Source organism: Mustelus asterias, chromosome 6 (genome assembly GCF_964213995.1).
Source record: "Mustelus asterias chromosome 6, sMusAst1.hap1.1, whole genome shotgun sequence".
NCBI classification, from domain to species: domain Eukaryota; kingdom Metazoa; phylum Chordata; class Chondrichthyes; order Carcharhiniformes; family Triakidae; genus Mustelus; species Mustelus asterias.
The window spans coordinates 17,664,195-17,683,569 of record NC_135806.1 but is presented as its reverse complement, the minus strand read 5'-3'; the positions used below and the strand labels follow the sequence as shown (position 1 = coordinate 17,683,569).

General features: G+C 43.0%; 1 protein-coding gene across 3 annotated transcripts in view; it reads left to right on the top strand.

Moving 5' to 3' along the window:
* Nucleotides 1-19,375, top strand: part of brd10 (bromodomain containing 10) — a 78,835-nt gene that overhangs the window by 53,099 nt on the left and 6,361 nt on the right. For 2 of the 3 annotated variants that reach the window (XM_078214095.1, XM_078214098.1), the window contains exons 5-7: nt 5,796-5,885; nt 15,531-15,646; nt 18,017-18,201. In XM_078214095.1, the coding sequence (XP_078070221.1) occupies nt 5,796-5,885; nt 15,531-15,646; nt 18,017-18,201 (391 nt within the window). The remainder of the gene's footprint in view (nt 1-5,795; nt 5,886-15,530; nt 15,647-18,016; nt 18,202-19,375) is intronic. The other variant, XM_078214097.1, reaches the window with a different exon arrangement.

The following is a 19,375-nucleotide window of genomic DNA, read 5'->3' as shown; positions in this document are numbered from 1 at the left end:
ACAAGTCACCTAACATTCACATTGCGCTGTGAAAATCCCCTAGTCGCCACACTCCGGCGCCTGTTCGGGTACACTGAGGGAGAATTTAGAACAAAGAAAATGTTATCACTGCAGGTGATAACTGCAGATAACACTTATGATGAAAGTGAGGAGGTGTGGGATAGAGGGAAAGTTGGCCGATTGGATAGGTAACTGGCTGTCTGATCGAAGACAGAGGGTGGTGGTGGATGGAAAATTTTCGGATTGGAGGCAGGTTGCTAGCGGAGTGCCACAGGGGTCAGTGCTTGGTCCTCTGCTCTTTGTGATTTTTATTAATGACTTAGAGGAGGGGGCGGGAAGGGTGGATCAGTAAATTTGCTGATGACACCAAGATTGGTGGAGTAGTGGATGAGGTGGAGGGCTGTTGTAGGCTGCAAAGAGACATAGATAGGATACAAAGCTGGGCTGAAAAATGGCAAATAGAGTTTAACCCTGATAAATGTGAGGTGATTCATTTTGGTAGGACTAATTTAAATGTGGATTACAGGGTCAAAGGTAGGGTTCTGAAGACTGTGGAGGAACAGAGAGATCTTGGGGTCCATATCCACAGATCTCTAAAGGTTGCCACTCAAGTGGATAGAGCTGTGAAGAAGGCCTATAGTGTGTTAGCTTTTATTAACGGGGTTGGAGTTTAAGAGCCGTGGGGTTATGCTGCAACTGTACAGGACCTTGGTGAGACCACATTTGGAATATTGTGTGCAGTTCTGGTCACCTCACTATAAGAAGGATGTGGAAGCGCTGGAAAGAGTGCAGAGGAGATTTACCAGGATGCTGCCTGGTTTGGAGGGGAGGTCTTATGAGGAAAGGTTGAGGGAGCTAGGGCTGTTCTCTCTGGAGCGGAGGAGGCTGAGGGGAGACTTAACAGAGGCTTATAAAATGATGAAGGGGATAGATAGAGTGAACGTTCAAAGACTATTTCCTCGGGTGGATGGAGCTATTACAAGGGGGCATAACTATAGGGTTCGTGGTGGGAAATATAGGAAGGATATCAGAGGTAGGTTCTTTACGCAGAGAGTGGTTGGGGTGTGGAATGGACTGCCTGCAGTGATAGTGGACTCAGACACTTTAGGAACATTTAAGCGGTTATTGGATAGGCACATGGAGCACACCAGGTTGATAGGGAGTGGGATAGCTTGATCTTGGTTTCAGATAAAGCTCGGCACAACATCGTGGGCCGAAGGGCCTGTTCTGTGCTGTACTGTTCTAAGTTCTAAAATTACAGCACAGGAACAGGCCCTTCGGCCCTTCAAGCCTGCACCGACCATGCTGCCTGACTTAACTAAAACCCCCTACGCTTTCGGGGACCATATCCCTCTATTCCCATCTCATTCGTGTACTTGTCAAGACGCCCCTTAAAAGTCACTACTGTATCCGCTTCCACTTTCTCCCCCAGCAACGGGTTCCAGGCACCCACCACTCTGTGTAAAACATTTGCCTCGTACATCTCTTTTAAAACTTGCCCCTCACACCTTAAACCTATGCCCCGAGTAATTGACTCTTCCACCCCGGGAAAAAGCTTCTGACTATCCACGCTGTCCATGCCCCTCATAATCTTGTAGACTTCTATCAGGTCTCCCCTCAACCTCCGTCGCTCCAGTGAGAACAAACCAAGTTTCTCCAACCTCTCCTCATAGCTAATGCCTTCCATACCAGGCAATATCCTGGTAAATCTTTTCTGTAGCCTCTCCAAAGCCTCCACATCCTTCTGGTAGTGTGGCGACCAGAATTGAACACTATATTCCAAGTGCGGCCTCACTAAGGTTCTATAAAGCATCAACATGGCTTGCCAATTTTTTAACTCAATACCCCGGCCGATGAAGGCAAGCATGCCGTATGCCTTCTTGACTACCTTCTCCACCTGCATTGCCACTTTCAGTGACCTGTGTACCTGTCCACCCAGATCCCTTTGCCTATCAATACTCCTAAGGGTTCTGCCATTTACTGTATATTTCCTATCTGTATTAGACCTTCCAAAATGCATTAGGTCACATTTGTCCGGATTAAACTCCATCTGCCATCTCTCCGCCCAAGTCTCCAACGGATCTACATCCTGCTGTATCCTCTGATGGTCCTCATCGCTATCCGCAAATCCACCAACCTTTGTGTCATCCGCAAACTTACTAATCAATCCAGTTACATTTTCCTCTAAATCATTTTTATATATATATATATATATATTACAAACAGCAAACGTCTCAGCACTGATCCCTGAGGAACACCACGTGTCACAACCCTCCATTCAGAAACGCACCCTTCCACTGCTACCCTCTGTCTACTTTGACCGAGCCAGTTTTGTATCCACCTTGCCAGCTCGCCTCTGATCCCATGCGACTTCACCTTCTGCACCAGTCTGCCATGAGAGACCTTGTCAAAGGCCTTACTGAAGTGCATGTAGACAACATCCACTGCCCTACCCGCATCAATCATCGTCGTCGCTTCCTCAAAAAACTCGATCAAGTTCGTGAGACACGACCTCCCCTTCACAAAACCATGTTGCCTCTCACTAATACGTCCACTTATTTCCAAAGTGGGAATAAATCCTGTCTTGAAGAATCCTCTCCAATTATTTCCCTACCACTGATATAAGGCTCACCAGCCTGTAACTACCTGGATTATTCTTGCTACCCTTCTTAAACAAAGGAACAACACTGGCTATTCTCCAATCCTCTGGGACCTTCCCTGTAGCATAGCCAATGCATCTAACCAGCACGTCTTTTGGACTAGGAGGAAACCGGAGCACCCGGAGGAAACCCACGCAGACACAGGGAAAACATGCAGACTCCACACAGACAGTGACCCAAGCCAGGGATCGTACCCGGGTCCTTGGCACTGTGAGGCAGCAGTGCTAACCACCGTGCCGCCCGTACATAGTAGTTCACAGTGACATATGTGTAGTTTATTTGTCAAAATTGATAATTCGTTGCAAACTGATTATTTGGCTAAGTATTTGCTGAACCTTTCAGTTGTTTCCTATCAATCACATAGTTGACGGTACAGAAACAATCTCTAACTTTTTGAAATTATAATTCTGAATTAATCCTCCAAGGGTACTTTAAACTTCCAAGACTATTGCATACATACTGTTAATGTAGAATGTGGGAATATTCATTAGATCTCCTGGTTAAATAACTGTACACAAACACTGGTGGGATGTCTTAAGTGAATAGTCCGAGCCAGCTCCTCACTTTCTTGCTGCCTCTTGAATGCTGTAATAGAGGGAAGAGTCAAAAGCAAGAGAAGATTGGGTAGCTTAAGACACATAAAGGAGGGGAATGAGAGCCATTGAGTAAAGAGCAAAGTAGTGAGTGGGAGGGAAAGAGCAAAAGCAGAGAAAGCATTGTTACCACATCCAGTAAGATAGGGGGATGCAAAGGTTTAGCATCTTGATGAGTTAATTCACCGAGAACCCACCAAATCAAATAGTTTTGTTTAAATTATTAACTGACTTGAACAACCCATGAGCAAAGGTATGGCTTTTCCTTGTCCCTACTTTCACTTTGTTGTTTATACCCTATTTATACAGTAGACTTTTATACACTTGACTTTTTATCTCTGGTTCTATCTTGCTACAAATAAAACTTAATTTTAGCATGAGTATAACTGACTTGTGTGATATTTTCAGCATGGTGGGTGGTACCTGGAAAGATGTAATCTTCAGTTCATGGGGTATGTGGGTGTGCTTGTAGAAAATGCTTTTCACGTGAACACTAGTTTATAAACTTGCATTCAGGTAGCGCTATGCTAAAAAGGTGACAGCCCATTCTTTTGTATTACATCACTCCCACCCTACTGAGTTCAAAGTGCATCTAATTTTCCCCTCTTTGTCAATTTGCTGCCCTTAGTGTATTCTTGCTATGATTTCCTAATTGAATACAATTTCTTGGGATGGGTGACTGGCTGCCTCTCCATCCCTCACCAAAACAGACAGACATGTAATGAGCTTTGGTGATTAGCTTTGTACGGCTACATGAGCACCAATGATAACTAAGGGTCCTGTCCTCCTTATCTATCCATACGTGCAGTACCAGCTATCATTGAACCTAGGATCATTAAAGCCCATTTCAATGCCACTTTGGCCTCCTTATTAGGAAGATTAACTAACTCGGCAAAGGCTGAGAAGCAACCTTGAACTTTTTGTATAAGCAGTAATTTGCTATTTTAATCAGCTTAGCAGTCTGAGGGCACAATGACTTGTGTTGATTTTTAAAAAAAATAGTTTCCTTTTCCCAATGCATGTCATTCAGTGTTGCTTACTAATCATCTTCTAGCTGTTCAACATTGGCAAGTGAATTTTCAGAAGGCTTTTGACAAGTCCCACTTAAGAGATTAGTGTGCAGAATTAAAGTGCATGGATTGGGAGTAGTGTATTGAGATAGATCGAAAACTGGTTGGCAGGCAAGAAACAGTAATAATAAATGGGTCTTTTTCCAAGTGGCAGCCAGTGACTAATGGTGTAACGCAGGGGTCAGTGCTAGGCCCCCAGCTATTCACAATATATATAAAGGATTTAGATGTGGTAACTAAATGTAATATTTCCAAATTTGCAGATGACACAACCTGGGTGGGAAGGTGAGCTGTGAGGAGGACGCAGAGATCACCAGTGTGATTTGGACAAGTTGAGTGAGTGGGCAAATGCATGGCAGATGCAGCATAATGTGGATAAGTGTTAGGTTATCCACTCAGGTAGCAAAAACAGGAAGACATTGTTATCTGAATGGCTGTTGAGAGAGGGGATTGTGCAGTGAGACCTGGGTGTCCTTGTACACCAGGCGCTAAAAGTGAGCATGCAAGTGAAGATGGCAAATGGTATGTTGACCTTCATAGTGAGTGGATTCGAAAGCAGGGATGTCTTGCTTCAGTTATACAGGGCCTTGGTGAGACCACACCTGGAATATTGCATACATTTTTGGTCTGTATCTGAGGAAAGATGTTCTTGCTATGGGAGGGAGTGCAACGAAGGTTTACCAGACTGATTCCTGGGATGACAGGACTGATGTATGAGGAGAGATTGAGTCAGTTGGGATTGTATTCACAGGAGTTTAGAAGAATGTGGGGTATTTCACAACCTATAAAATTCTAAAAGGACTAGGAGGGTAGATACTGGAAGGATGTTCCTGATGGCTGGGGAGTCTAGAACTGGCGGGGGGGGGGGGGGGGGGGGGGGGGTGGGGGGGCAGGGTCACAGTCTGAGGATATGGATGGGGTAGACCATTTAGGACTGAGTTGAGAAATTTCTTCACCAATAGAGCGATCAGCCTGCGGAATTCTCTACCACAGAAAGCAGTTGAAGCCAAAACATTGCATATTTTCAAGAAGGAGTTAGGTATAGCACTTGGTGCTAAACGGGTCAAAGCTAATGGGGGTAAAGTTCCTGATTTGGATGATCAGCTGTGATCATAATGAATGGTGTGGAGATGCCAGCGTTGGACTGGGGTAAACAATGAATGGCAGAGCAGGCCCAAAGGACTCGATGGCCTATTCCTGCTCCTATTGTCTATGTTTCTAAGTTCACCCACATGCTTTCTGTGAACGTACAATCATTTTACACAGTTGGATATGTCTTCTTCACATTGTGATCTCAATATTTTCAAATGGCACATTTGCTTTGGTTGTTTCTATCAAGAAAAATGTATGGAATGTAAGAAATTAGTTTGTCTGGATGCCATTAACTGTAAAGTACTTTTTGTGAAGTTTGTCCATCCTGATGGCGGTACTAGAGCGCTAAAGTCAGTATTTTTTTTTACTTCTCTGTCTAGCTCATTTGCACTAGTCTTGATGAACTCAGGGAACTCATTGCCAAAATGGAAGGAGAGCTAAAAGAACTGGAAAGTAATAAGAAGAAATCTGTAAGTAACTGATCTCTTTGCTCTGGATCAAAATTTGAAAATCAAAAATGCTCCAATGAATTGTACTTCCTGCACTACTTCATCTTTGTTGCAGATTCAGAATGGCTACTTTATCTTGTAAGTTACATCGTCCAAAATTAATTTGTGTGAAGTCTTTATCATCATGGTTAGGCACTATTTAAGTACAACTATTTGTTTTGTGTAGAAATTTGAGTATTTTTAAAAGTTATATTTGTGGAAAATCAACTATCTTGAGTTTCCTTATATAGACCTCTATGAGAAGGGAACTACCTAATTGCGTATCTAAGACATGGCAGAATGCAAACTGTTGCCAGATTATATTTTCTGCATATAACATCCACCATTTTATATTGGAACATTTGATGAAAACTCCAGTTCTGTGCAAGCCTGTTTTGAAACCATCCAAATTGCTTGAAGTGTATGCTGCACACACTAAAAATTTTGATCTATTTTTCTTCTGTTTTGATCCCCTCTTTCTCTCTCTCTCTCTCTCCCATATGTTGCTAAACCTCTGCTAATATTGATTTTTATTCACCTTGTAATGAATTTAGAATCCAAATAATGACCCTTGTGATATAATTGGTAAAAGTTGGGGCCAAGACAGTGCTCCTTAAATGGATCAAGGGATGCAAAGGGCAATTAATGAGCTACAGCTACCTGGAAAGAGGTGATGCATGCTGATGTTTTGGAACTATGGACAGGAACAAAACAGAGTTTGCTGATACTAAATTGGGAGAGTTTGTATAAAAAGAAGTGAAGAAATATGGGCTAGAGGAATCTGCCTAGATTATGGGGATTAGGCCAAGAAGTGGGAGATGTTTTGTATTGTAAAATATGAAACCATAAAGGCAAGGTAGGAAACGAGCAGTGTGATTATGAAAATAATTGAATTATACAGCACTGAAGGAGGCCATTTACCCTAGTATGCCCGTTCTTTGGTAGAGTAATCCAATTAATTCCACACCTGCAGTTATTTCCGCTTCAAGTACTTGTCCAGGTCTCTTGGAAAATTATTATTGAATCTGTTTTCACACATTACCTTTTCACACATTGGCCAGAACTCTACCACCTCGGAATCGGCGCGGGTGAGGGTCTGACAACGGAAATCTCAGTTGACCTCGGGTGGGAATTTCCGGTCTCGCCCCAGCAAGGCTGTAAAATCCCGCCCATTCTGTTCCTGTCATTGTAACTCATGTAAAAAAGTTGCTCCTCATCACACTTCTGGTTCTTTTGTTAAGCATAAATTGGATCTGTGGTGAATCTGTTTGCCGGCGGTGAAGTGAATCTGTTGGTCAGGATCGTGGCTTGCATGGCATCGTGGAACAAGTGGAAGATGGCAGCCAAAACGGAGGGGGTCACTCCAAAATCCCTCATGCTTGACAGTGTCAAAGGCCTTTGTGATGCCAAGGAAGGCTATGTACAAGGGCTGGTGCTGTTCTTGCATTTCCCAGAAATTGACCACGCGCAATCAGCTTCGCTGGGCAGGCCCCATCGTCTGCATGTCTGACATGAGACTCTGGAAATAAACGCTCTACGTGGAACTTTAACACCACAGTGAGCCCCAGGAGGGCTGAAGAAACGCTTCAGGGTTACCCTCAAAGCCTCTTTGGAAAAATGCAACATCCTAACTGGAATCCCTGACCCAAGACTGCTTGACGTGGAGAAAAAGCATCTGAGGAGGAGCCGAACACCCTGCGTTCCCTCTCCGAAAGCAAGCTGAAGCCAAGTATTGACAGTGAAAAGTAATGTATGGCATCCCAGGCACCCACCCACCCGTTCCTCCAACTACTGTCTGTCCCACCTGTGACAAAGACTGTAGGTCACACATTGGACTCCTCAGTCACCTGGGAACTCGTTTATAGTTTGGAAGCAAGTCATCCTCAACCCCAAGGGACTGCCTAAGAAGAAGGTGGTTTATAAAGCTAACATCACAAAAACTCCTTTAACAGCCTTCTCAAATTGTCATGCTGTCGCCAAAGGTTTATGTGCATACACCCCCAGAATGCCTGTTCCTGAATCCTTGTGAGAATTGTATCATTTAATTCCTATCGCCTCTTTTCGTTTTTCGAGAACATATCACTTTGTGAAACAGTAGCCAAGGTAAACCCAGATGACCATTGGCTATCTCCCTTTGAGGGGAGAGCTGACTCATGGTGATTTAACCTGAAGATCACCACAGCTCAGGCAAGGGGCAAGATTAAAAAGGCAGGACCTTAATGAATAACCTCAGCTGGTATGGGAATTGAACCAGCGCTGTTGGCATTGCACTGCATCAGTAAACAGATATCCAGCCAACTGAGCTGTCAGGCTAACAGAAGGATACTTGTACTGGAAAAATACAGCTTATTGGTGACTTCACAGAATATTTAACATTCATGAAAATATAAATGGGATTCGATAATATTCATTATTAATGTTATCTGTGGAACAAGAGAACAGTAAGAAGTCTCACAACACCAGGTTAAAGTCCAACAGGTTTATTTGGCAGCACTAGCTTTCAGAGCCTCAAGCTCCTTCAGGTGAGTGAGGACTCGTGTTCACAAACAAGGCATATAAAGACACACGCTCCATTTACAAGATAATGGTTGGAATGCGAGTCTTTACAGGTAATCAAGTCTTAAAGGTACAGACAATGTGAGTGAAGAGAGGGTTAAGCACGGGTTAAAGAGATGTGTATTGTCTCCAGCCAGGACAGTTAGTGAGATTTTGCAAACCCAGGCAAGTCGTGGGGGGTTACAGATAGTGGTGACATGAACATCATGAACAAGAGAACGTCCATTCATATCGACAATGTGGTAAAGAATTGGAAAAGCCTGTACTGAAAGTGGATAGTAAAAATCATGATTTTAATATGTATTATGGGGCAATTGAATAATAGAGGTCAAACTGGTTAAGACTGGGTTCTTGACCCAGGCCCAACAGTTGGATATAGTCTTTTTTTCCGGTCTGATATAACACTTTCAGAGAGAAGGCTTGTTGGTTGAATTCTGTCTAGTGATGTATTATGAGCAACCTAGAGCTTAATTGGGAAAAACACTCCACTTTTTATTGAAATTTGCCATGGATCTTTCCATTTTTTCCCCTTCCCCAGGAATTAGTGTTACTTGCAGTTCGAGAGCATAATGCACAAGATTGTACAACTCAATTGATTGTTAATAGGTTTTATCTTTCCTTCATTCATTACAGTGTGCTTTGGTGCCATCCTGTACCTGTATAGTTTAATTTGTTTAACTGATCAATATTTTGGTGTGTTGGTTATATTGACAGCAAACTGCAATTGGCAAATTAGACAAATTCTACTATTGAGAGATTAAAAAAATAAGAAAATTGGGGAACTCGTCGGCAAAGTTTTTGTAGCAGACGGTGGTCTCTGGTGACCCATAGTTGCAAGAGACACAATGGCTGGACTTTTACGGCCATTCCTCGCTGCAAGCAAGGACAGAGAATTTGGTGCTCGGCCAAATCTCCATTCATTGCAGCAGGACCAGAGAATCATGCCGGCGTGAATGGCTGGAAAATTCCACGCAATATCTCTGATTATTTTTTGGGTAGATGGGGGGAATGCCAGAAATCCTAGGAACCTGGGTGCTCTGTGAATTTAGTATCAGGACTTCACTAACTACTTTTTGTTTTCTGCCTGATTAACTGGTTTCCAGGCAGGAAAGCCTGTGGTTGAATACTACAGCCAGGAACTGTTGGTGACAGTCCTCAGCAACCAGGGAAGATTGGGAATTGGTGACTGGGCAGTGAACCAACAATCAGAGGAGTGTACTGGGAGGGAATGGGTGGTGATCAAACTGGCAGTTGAGAGGGAGGGAAGATCTGCAACAGATTGTGGGCCTGGAAATTTCATTAGATGGCAGGGGAAGCACTCCTGTTTCTTCTGGCCTCAAAACAGTGCTATAAAAAGCACTTTACTTTTGCATCTGGCTGCTCCTGCCTCTCTCTCGCTCAGATTTTGCCAACTCTAGGAAATCTGTGCCCAATACTTAACTTCATAGTTGCCAACGTATCTTAAACAAAGCTTGATTCACATATTGTAATTAAGGACCTGCCCCTCAAGTGGATTACTCAAATGACCTCTGTGGTTAAATGGACACCTACCCAACAGTTGGGGACTTGTTTTATGAATTTGATGATTTAACTCCCCCATCATCTATTGTGCTGGGTGGGGTTTGAAACCCTGATGAATTCCTAATACATTATTTGACTTCCACGTGATCTAAGGCAATCACGTGTTTAAGGTTTAACCACTGTTTTTGGATTTGAAGAAAGAATGCCAGATGTAAGGAAACCTGAGCTTTTAAAAATAAAATTGGTTGTGACTTAAGAGGGGATTAATATTGGGGGCAAAGCTTGTTGATTGTGAACTGAGTGTTAAGAGCAAAACTGACACTGTTATCCAAGATGGCATGATTTCACTTAGGGTCTAATCTGGCACTAGACCAGACACTGGGTTGAAGTTGTATTTTCGCCAATAGTCACTTCAAGCTAACCACTATAACTGTGTAACAAATGCACACTCAATTTGTTTTTGCAGTTCTGTCTAAATTGACTGTGGCTCTTGTAGTTTAATATTGCCTCTCATCCAGTATGAGTGTGAAACCAGTGTGTTGTTCCCAGTGTAGGATGTGGGAGGTCCTGGAGGCATCTGGCCTCCCGGACATCCACATCTGTGAGGGGTGTGTCGAGCTGCGGTTCCTGAGGGACCGTGTTAGGGAGCTGGAACTGCAGCTCGAGGATCTTAGGCTGATGAGGGAGAATGAGGAGGTGATAGACAAGAGCTATCATCAGGTGGTCACACCAGGGCAACGGGAGGAGGCCAAGTGGGTGATGGCCAGGAAGGGTAAGGCTAGGGTGGTTGAGAGCACCCCAGTGGATTTGCCCCTGCACAACAAGTACTCCTGCTTGAGTACTGCTGGGGGGGACAGCCCGCCTGGGGGAAGCAGCAGTGGCCGTGTCTCCGCAGTGGAGTCCAGCCCTGTAACTCAGAGGGCTAAGGAAAAGAGGAGGAAGGCGGTATTAATCGGGGACTCGATGGTGAAGGGGACAGACAGGCGTTTCTGCGGAGGTAGGCGGGATTCTCGCATGGTGGTCTGCCTCCCTGGGGCCGGGATCCAGGATGTCGCTAGTCGCGTCCCGGAAATCCTGAGGTGGGAGGGAGAGGAGCCTGAGGTAGCGGTACATATTGGTACCGCTGATGTGGGTAGGAAGGGAGAAGGGGTCATGAAAAGGGAGTACAGGGAATTAGGGAGACAGCTGAGAAAGAGGAAAGCAAAGGTAGTAATCTCAGGATTACTGCCTGTGCCACGGGAAGGTGAGGGCAGGAATGGAGTGAGGTGGAAGATGAATGTGTGGCTGAGGGACTGGTGCAGGGGGCAGGGATTCAGGTTCCTGGACCATTGGGACCTCTTTAGGGGCAGGGGTGATCTGTATACAAAAAACGGGTGGAACTTGAATCACACGGGGACCAATATCCTGGCCGGTAGGTTGGCTAAAGTTACTGGAGAATTTAAACTAGATAGGTTGGGGGGAGGGGAGCTAGAAGAGTTGACTAGGATCAAGGAACTAATTGATGGGGTGGAGGATGCAGGGGTAAGGGGAATTACAAAATTAATGGTAGAGGAGAGGGTGCAAGTGAATGAAGGCGGTAATTTAGATAAGGGAGTAGAGGGAGAGGGTGTTCGCGACTCATCAAAGCGGGTCCAGATAAAAGCTGGAATAAGGACACTTTGCCTGAATGCACGAAGCATTCGGAACAAGGTATATGAGTTGATGGTGCAAATCAGCACGAGTGGGTACGATCTAGTGGCCATTACAGAAACGTGGCTGAAAGGTGACCAGGACTGGGAGATGAATATCCAGGGGTATCAGGCGTTTAGGAAGAATAGACAGGAAGGAAAAGGTGGTGGGGTCGCGCTATTAATAAGAGATAATATCAGGGTAGTACTGAGGGATGACATAGGCTCTGAGGAACAAAACGTGGAATCGTTATGGGTAGAGATGAGGAATAGTAGAGGGAGAAAGACACTAGTAGGTGTGGTATATAGGCCCCCAAATAATAATGTTGAGGTGGGGAGGGCTATAAACAAGCAGATAAGGGATGCGTGTAAAAACGGAACGGCAATAATCATGGGGGACTTCAACATGCACATTGACTGGCAGACTCAAGTCGGTAAGGGTGGAATGGAGGAAGAGTTCTTAGAATGCTGTCGGGATAGTTTCCTTGAACAGCATGTTACGGAACCGACGAGGGAACGAGCTATTTTGGATCTGGTATTGTGTAACGAGGTAGGTAGAATTAAGGATCTTATTGTGAAGGACCCTCTTGGGTCTAGTGACCACAATATGGTCGAATTTCTGATTCAGATGGAAGAGGAGAAAGTTTGGTCCCAAACCAGTGTCCTCTGTTTGAACAGAGGGAAATATGATAGGATGAGGGATGAATTGGCTAAGGTAGACTGGGAGAGCAGGCTGGCAGGTAGGATAGCTGAGGAACAGTGGAGGATTTTTAAGGAGATCCTTTTCAGTTCTCAGCAAAAATATATTCCAGCAAAAAACAAGGATTGTAAGAAAAGGGAGAACCAGCCGTGGATAACGAAGGAAATAAAGGAGAGTATTAAAATAAAAACAGCTGCGTACAGAGTGGCCAAAAATAGTGGAGAAACAAGTGATTGGGAAAAATTTAAGAAACAACAAAGAGAGACTAAGAAAGCGATAAAGAAAGGAAGGATAGACTATGAAGCTAGGCTAGCAATTAATATAAAAAATGATAGTAAAAGTTTTTATAAATATATAAAAAGGAATAGAGTGGCTAGAGTGAATGTTGGACCCTTGGAGGACGAGAGGGGGGAGTTAATAGTGGGAAATGAGGATATGGCTGAGTCTTTAAATAAGTTTTTTGTGTCGGTCTTCACGGTGGAGGACACAAATAGTTTGCCAAATATTAACGATAGAGGGTTGGCAGCAGGAGAAATACTTAATACAATTAATGTAACCAGAGAGGCAGTGCTGGGTAGACTAATGGGACTGAAGGTGGACAAGTCCCCGGGTCCGGATGGAATGCATCCCAGGGTATTGAAAGAAATGTCAGAGGTAATAGTGGATGCGTTAGTGATTATTTATCAAAACTCGTTGCATTCTGGGGTAGTGCCGGTTGATTGGAAAACGGCTAATGTTACGCCGCTGTTTAAAAAAGGAAGGAGACAAAAGGCGGGTAACTATAGGCCGGTCAGCTTAACGTCTGTAGTAGGGAAAATGCTGGAATCCATTATTAAAGAGGAGATAGCAGGGCATCTGGATAGAAATGGTTCGATCAATCAGACGCAGCATGGATTCATGAGGGGAAAGTCGTGCTTGACGAACATGTTGGATTTTTATGAAGATGTGACTAGGGCGGTTGATGGAGGAGAACCGGTGGATGCGGTGTTTTTGGATTTCCAAAAGGCGTTTGATAAGGTGCCCCATAAAAGGCTACTGAAGAAGATTAGGGCACACGGAGTTGGGGGTAGTGTGTTAAAGTGGATTGGGGACTGGCTATCCGACAGGAAGCAAAGAGTCGGAATAAATGGGTGTTTTTCCGGTTGGAGGAAGGTAACTAGTGGCGTGCCGCAGGGATCGGTACTCGGGCCGCAACTATTTACCATTTATATAGATGATCTGGAGGAGGGGACGGAGTGTAGGGTAACGAAGTTTGCAGACGACACAAAGATAAGTGGAAAAGTGAATCGTGTGGAGGACGGAGAAGATCTGCAGAGAGATTTGGACAGGCTGAGTGAGTGGGCGAGGATATGGCAAATGGAGTATAACGTTGAGAAATGCGAGGTTATACACTTTGGAGGAAATAATAACAAATGGGATTACTATCTCAATGGAAACAAATTAAAACATGCTACCGTGCAAAGGGACCTGGGGGTCCTTGTGCATGAGACGCAAAAGCCCAGTCTGCAGGTACAACAGGTGATCAAGAAGGCAAATGGGATGTTGGCCTATATTGCGAAGGGGATAGAATATAAAAGCAGGGATGTCTTGATGCACCTGTACAGGGCATTGGTGAGGCCGCAGCTGGAATACTGTGTGCAGTATTGGTCCCCTTATATGAGGAAGGATATATTGGCATTGGAGGGAGTGCAGAGAAGGTTCACCAGGTTGATACCGGAGATGAGGGGTTTGGATTATGAGGAGAGGCTGAGGAGATTGGGTTTGTACTCGTTGGAGTTTAGAAGGATGAGGGGGGATCTTATGGAGACTTATAAGATAATGCGGGGGCTGGATAGGGTGGAGGCGGAGAGATTCTTTCCACTTAGTAAGGAAGTTAAAACTAGAGGACACAGCCTCAAAATAAAGGGGGGTCGGTTTAAGACAGAGTTGAGGAGGAACTTCTTCTCCCAGAGGGTGGTGAATCTCTGGAATTCTCTGCCCACTGAGGTGGTGGAGGCTACCTCGCTGAATATGTTTAAAGCGCGGATGGATGGATTCCTGATCGGTAAGGGAATTAAGGGTTATGGGGATCAGGCGGGTAAGTGGTACTGATCCACGTCAGATCAGCCATGATCTTATTGAATGGCGGGGCAGGCTCGAAGGGCTAGATGGCCTACTCCTGCTCCTATTTCTTATGTTCTTATGTTCTTATTTTGGATCATTAGGTAGTAAATAATCCTAATCAACTAATTAATCTGTAATACTGGATTACTTGTGTTTTTGTATGTTGGAACATAAAATGCATTTGACTTTACAGATGCATAAGTCAGTTATTAAATTTATGCTGACCTAGAATAACATAGACCTCTGGATCTCAAGGCATGCATCCTGGGGGAATCCGGGACTATAGGAGAAAAACAAAGCACTGGCGATTTCATAAGAACTGTGGGGAATTGGTTTGCCCGCTTTTCTTTCACTTTGGGGATCTCGATGTAAATCTAGCCCACACTGATGAGTTCTCAGTTTCTCTGACTGTAAAGCTTCTACATGAGATTATTTTCATAACCTTAGATATCCTAATACTTGACATAAAGCCAATGCTAGTTTGGTAGTGAAATTGCAATATTGCTGAAAGGTTTCTCTCTCTCTCTCGCAAGTGCACTCACTCTCTCTTTCTCACGAGCACTCTCTCTCTCGCACGCACTCTCTCTTGCACGCACTCTCTCTCACGCGTGGGGAGAGAGAGAGAACGCTCTCTCTCGCACTCTCTCTCTCAGAAGGAAATTTGGAGCTCAGGTGCACAATTGGAGGCTAATTCTGAAGCCAATGGTATTATACTCTTAACACTGGAATATTTGATTCCTGGGAACACCAAGTGAGGAAGAGTGAACCATTCCCTCATCAGAAAAATTCACAACTGTTTAAGGAAAAGTTAGTTATAATCCAAAAATAAATTGATTTAAAAATTACCCATGATTTGAGATGTCATTGTTTATATGAAGCTTGCTTTTCTCAATGTAAAAGTACAAACATTATACTCAGTTCTCAGGTTAGTAAGTCAGAAGGCCAATGTCAGTTTGACAATTCTAAAACCTTATTGCACTGGGGGCCAAAAAGTGATCCAGTCAAGTCAGAATAGAATGTTACACTCTGATATAATTACTGTACATGTTGACCTTAATATGAGAATCTTTTTATCTGCAGGAGAAATGGTTTTTCAGACGACAAGCTTTAAAAGATTTACATGGTACCCTAGGACGACTGTTGAATGAACTGTTGCCATGGGAACAAAAACTAATCAAGGCTTTTCAACGAAATCGGTAATATTTGCACTATTGTGCCTTTTTGTCCTCCTGTCCTCTCTCTTTTTGAATCCTTTTAATACAGTTAATCATGTTGGGGAACGGTTTCACAGTCCTTCATTAATGTGTCCAAGCGGCTGAACTTCACAGCATAGAAACAGATTAGTTCTCTCTCAAAGTACTTTTCACCATGAAGTACTTTGTCTAATCTCATTCTCCATCCAATTTCCCATACTGCTTAACATTTTTTTCTACTAATTATTTTGTTTTCTTTCTAAAACAATATATAGCCTCTGCTTGAATAACTTTGACATGCATTAATTTTATATTCTTGTAAAAAGCTTTTTTTCTCTAACTTTTCCCCTTTAATTCTTTTTGTGATCATCTTAAATCTGGAGAGAATACCTCTTCATTCCTTGTCTTGTACTACCATCCACATGCACCATTATGTTTCATCAATGACCTTCCTTCCATCATAAGATTAGTAGTAGGGATGTTCGCTGATGGATTGCACAATGTTCACCATTTGCGACTCCAGATACTGAAGCAGTCTGTGTCCAAATGACTGGGAAAATATCCAGCTTGGGCTGACGAGTGGCAAGTAACATCGCTCCAAGCAACTGTCAGGCAATGACCATCTTGAACAAGTGAGAATTTAACCATCACCCCTTGACATTCAACGGCATTACCATAGCTGAATCCCCCACCATCAACATTCTGAGGGGATACCATTGACCAATACTGAACTGAAGTAGCCATATAAATACCTTGGCTACAAGAGCAGGTCAGAACCTGGGAATCCTTTAGTCGTATTTAAGCGCATAACCATCTCTGGGGTGGTGAATCTTTGGAATTCTCTACCCCGAGGGCTGTGGAAGCTCAATGCTTAAGCATGTTCAAGATAGAAATCAATAGATTTCTGGTGACTAATAATGTCAAGAGGAATGTGGGAAAGTACCATTTTGAGGTAGACGATTAGCCAGGGTGCAGTTGAATGACAGAAAAAACTCGACAGGCTGAATGGCCTACTCCTATTCCAATGTTTCTATTTATCAGCTGTATGGTTTCATTGCATGTATCCTGACCATGAAATACCAGAATTCATCAAATAAATTACATTATTGGAAATGTGTTCTAAAAAAATATAGACAGTTGTTTAGTTTTAATGATGCTGGAGATTTTGGTGCTTGGTGTGGGGAATATTCCAGAACTATCACTAAATGCCGATCTTCTGGTCGTGTTTCTGGGTCATGTGTTTCTGTTTTTGCGATCTAGTGGGCTGGGATTGTGCATTTGTACCACAATCCTATCCTTTTGTTAATGGATTTATGATATTGCTACATGAAATACAGAGGGAGTGTCTCTTCCAAGTGAGCGGTTTGAAGGATGATACCATTTTAGACTGTGTATAGAACTTTCATAAAATCATACAGCATGTAAAGAGGACGAATGGTAATCTGACAGATGTTTGCATGTATGTGAGGAACTATCTGAAATACATAGTTTGGGGAAATGGGAGCCAAGCATATTTGTATGAATCGGATGAGACGTTAAACTGAGGTCTGGCTGTTCAGGCAGCCATTAAAGATTTACCACTGTTTGAAAAGCAAGCAGTTCTCCCAACGTTTTGGTAGCATCCCTCCCCCAATAGGCATCCAACAACGTGAGCTTATTTTCTCTTTGCTGTTTGTGTCTTCTGGCTGTTGTACAAAATTAACTCTCATTTGCTTACATAAGTTCCTGAACTTCAATATTCAAAGTTCTCCCATGTTTGAGAGATTTAATAAGGTGCTTCTTGAACGTGCAACTTTTTAATTCCTCAGTTACATGATTTCAGTGAAAATAAATTGTTAAATTCAACAATTCGCTGACACCTCGTGGTCTGGTACAAGCGTGCGTGTTTATTAGGAGTTCCTTCTCTGTCTCTTATAAGATGTTCACAGACTGTTCTATTGTTCTCTCTCTCACAAGTATCATTATGCATTATCATAAAGAACACCCATTCACATTCATTGGCTAATTAAACATATCTGCGCAGGTGGTCGACACTAATTGGTTCTGATCGGTGGTCATGCATTGTTCATGAGATAGTGGTCCCTGCCAAGGCTCGCTGATCATGAGCTGGGAATGTGCGCAACACATTTCAGCATGTTGTAACCTTGTAACATGCTCCAGCACAAGTGAAACCAGAAACCTCAGCTTGATTTACTCAGCAGGTTTTATCCCATGAGAAAGTTTTAGTATGAGTACATTGTAGAAAATGTTATAAAAATTATAAAGGAAATATAAAATAAAACAGTTGGCTTCCCACAGAATGAGTGTTTTGCATGTGTGCTAGCAGTCTGGAAACTTATTTAATGAAACTTTACTTTTTTTTATCTTTTAAAGAGCTCGAATGAAGAAAGACTTTGATGACTTTAAAAAACAGCCTGATAATGATGTGTTCCTTAGAGATCTCTTGCCAAGTGAAGAAATGGATGGAGAGTTTATAAAAGACATACTTCCAAATGAAGCAGGGTCCTCAAATTTTGCTGATCATCAAGAAATAGTGAAGAAAGAATGTTCTGATTTAGGTATCTGCGTCTTTTTAACTTTGAGTTTAGCAGATTATATAAGCACTTTTGTGACATTTGAATCAAAAACAAGCATTAGCAAAAGCTTGCACTTCATCCTCAATATCTAATGACACTTAAAAGGGACAATTACATAACCAAGTGAATTCTAGTTCTGTTATGTTGTCATCAAAAGTTCAGAACCATCTTTGTATACAAAAAAAATTCAAAAAAATAAACTCAAAGTGGGTTATTGTGCTCAGAATCCCACAGGTCATGTGTCTTGGTGGCTGACTAGCTACAGCAACTGGCTGATTTTCACATCACCAAATATATTTTGCATACAGAATAGCATTGTTGTCATTTGTATTTGGCTTCTGAAGTTAATGAATGCAAATCTTTATTGTATATCAGCCATGTTTGATTTACTAATCGGATGGGATGATCCTTGGGACTCGCTCATTTTTGTCAAGAGATCATTCAATTGTTTTACCTCTTCCACCAAAGTCAGAATTATAATTTTGTTTAGATGCTTGAAGAGCCCTTTGTAAGTATATAATACAGAAATCTTATAAAAGGACAAGCTTGAGGGTAGTTTTGACCTTCCTAGGTCTACTTTTTCTGCAGTTCCTCAAGTTTCCATATGGTGGCATATGCAAATTTGTCATTGGGAGTAATTCTGCGGGTGGTATGGTGACACAGTAGTTGGCACTGCTGCCTCACAGTACCAGGGACCCGGGTTCAATTTTGGCCTCGGGTCGCTGTCTGTGTGGAGTTTGCACATTCTCCTCATGTCTCTGTGGGTTTCCTCCAGGTGCTCCAGTTTCCTTTCACAGTCCAATGATGTGTGGGTTAGGCTAATTGGCCATGCTAAATTGCCCCATGGTGTCAGGAGGATTAGGAGGGTAAATATAAGGGGTTATGGAAATAGGGTCTGGGTGGGATTGTGTTCGGCTCAGACTTGATGGGCTGAATGGCCTCCTCCTACACTGTAGGGATTCTATGATTGCATAGATCTACCTGCAGAGGATAACACGTTTTGAATGTCTCTTCTAACAGCATGATTACCTCCATGAAGATGCATCCCCATATAACTTAAATCTACTTATGTTCACCCCTATGATGATTGGAGGATACCAGATGTGGAACAAAAATTGACTAACTGATGTGGGTAGTGGGATTCTTCGAATACTTG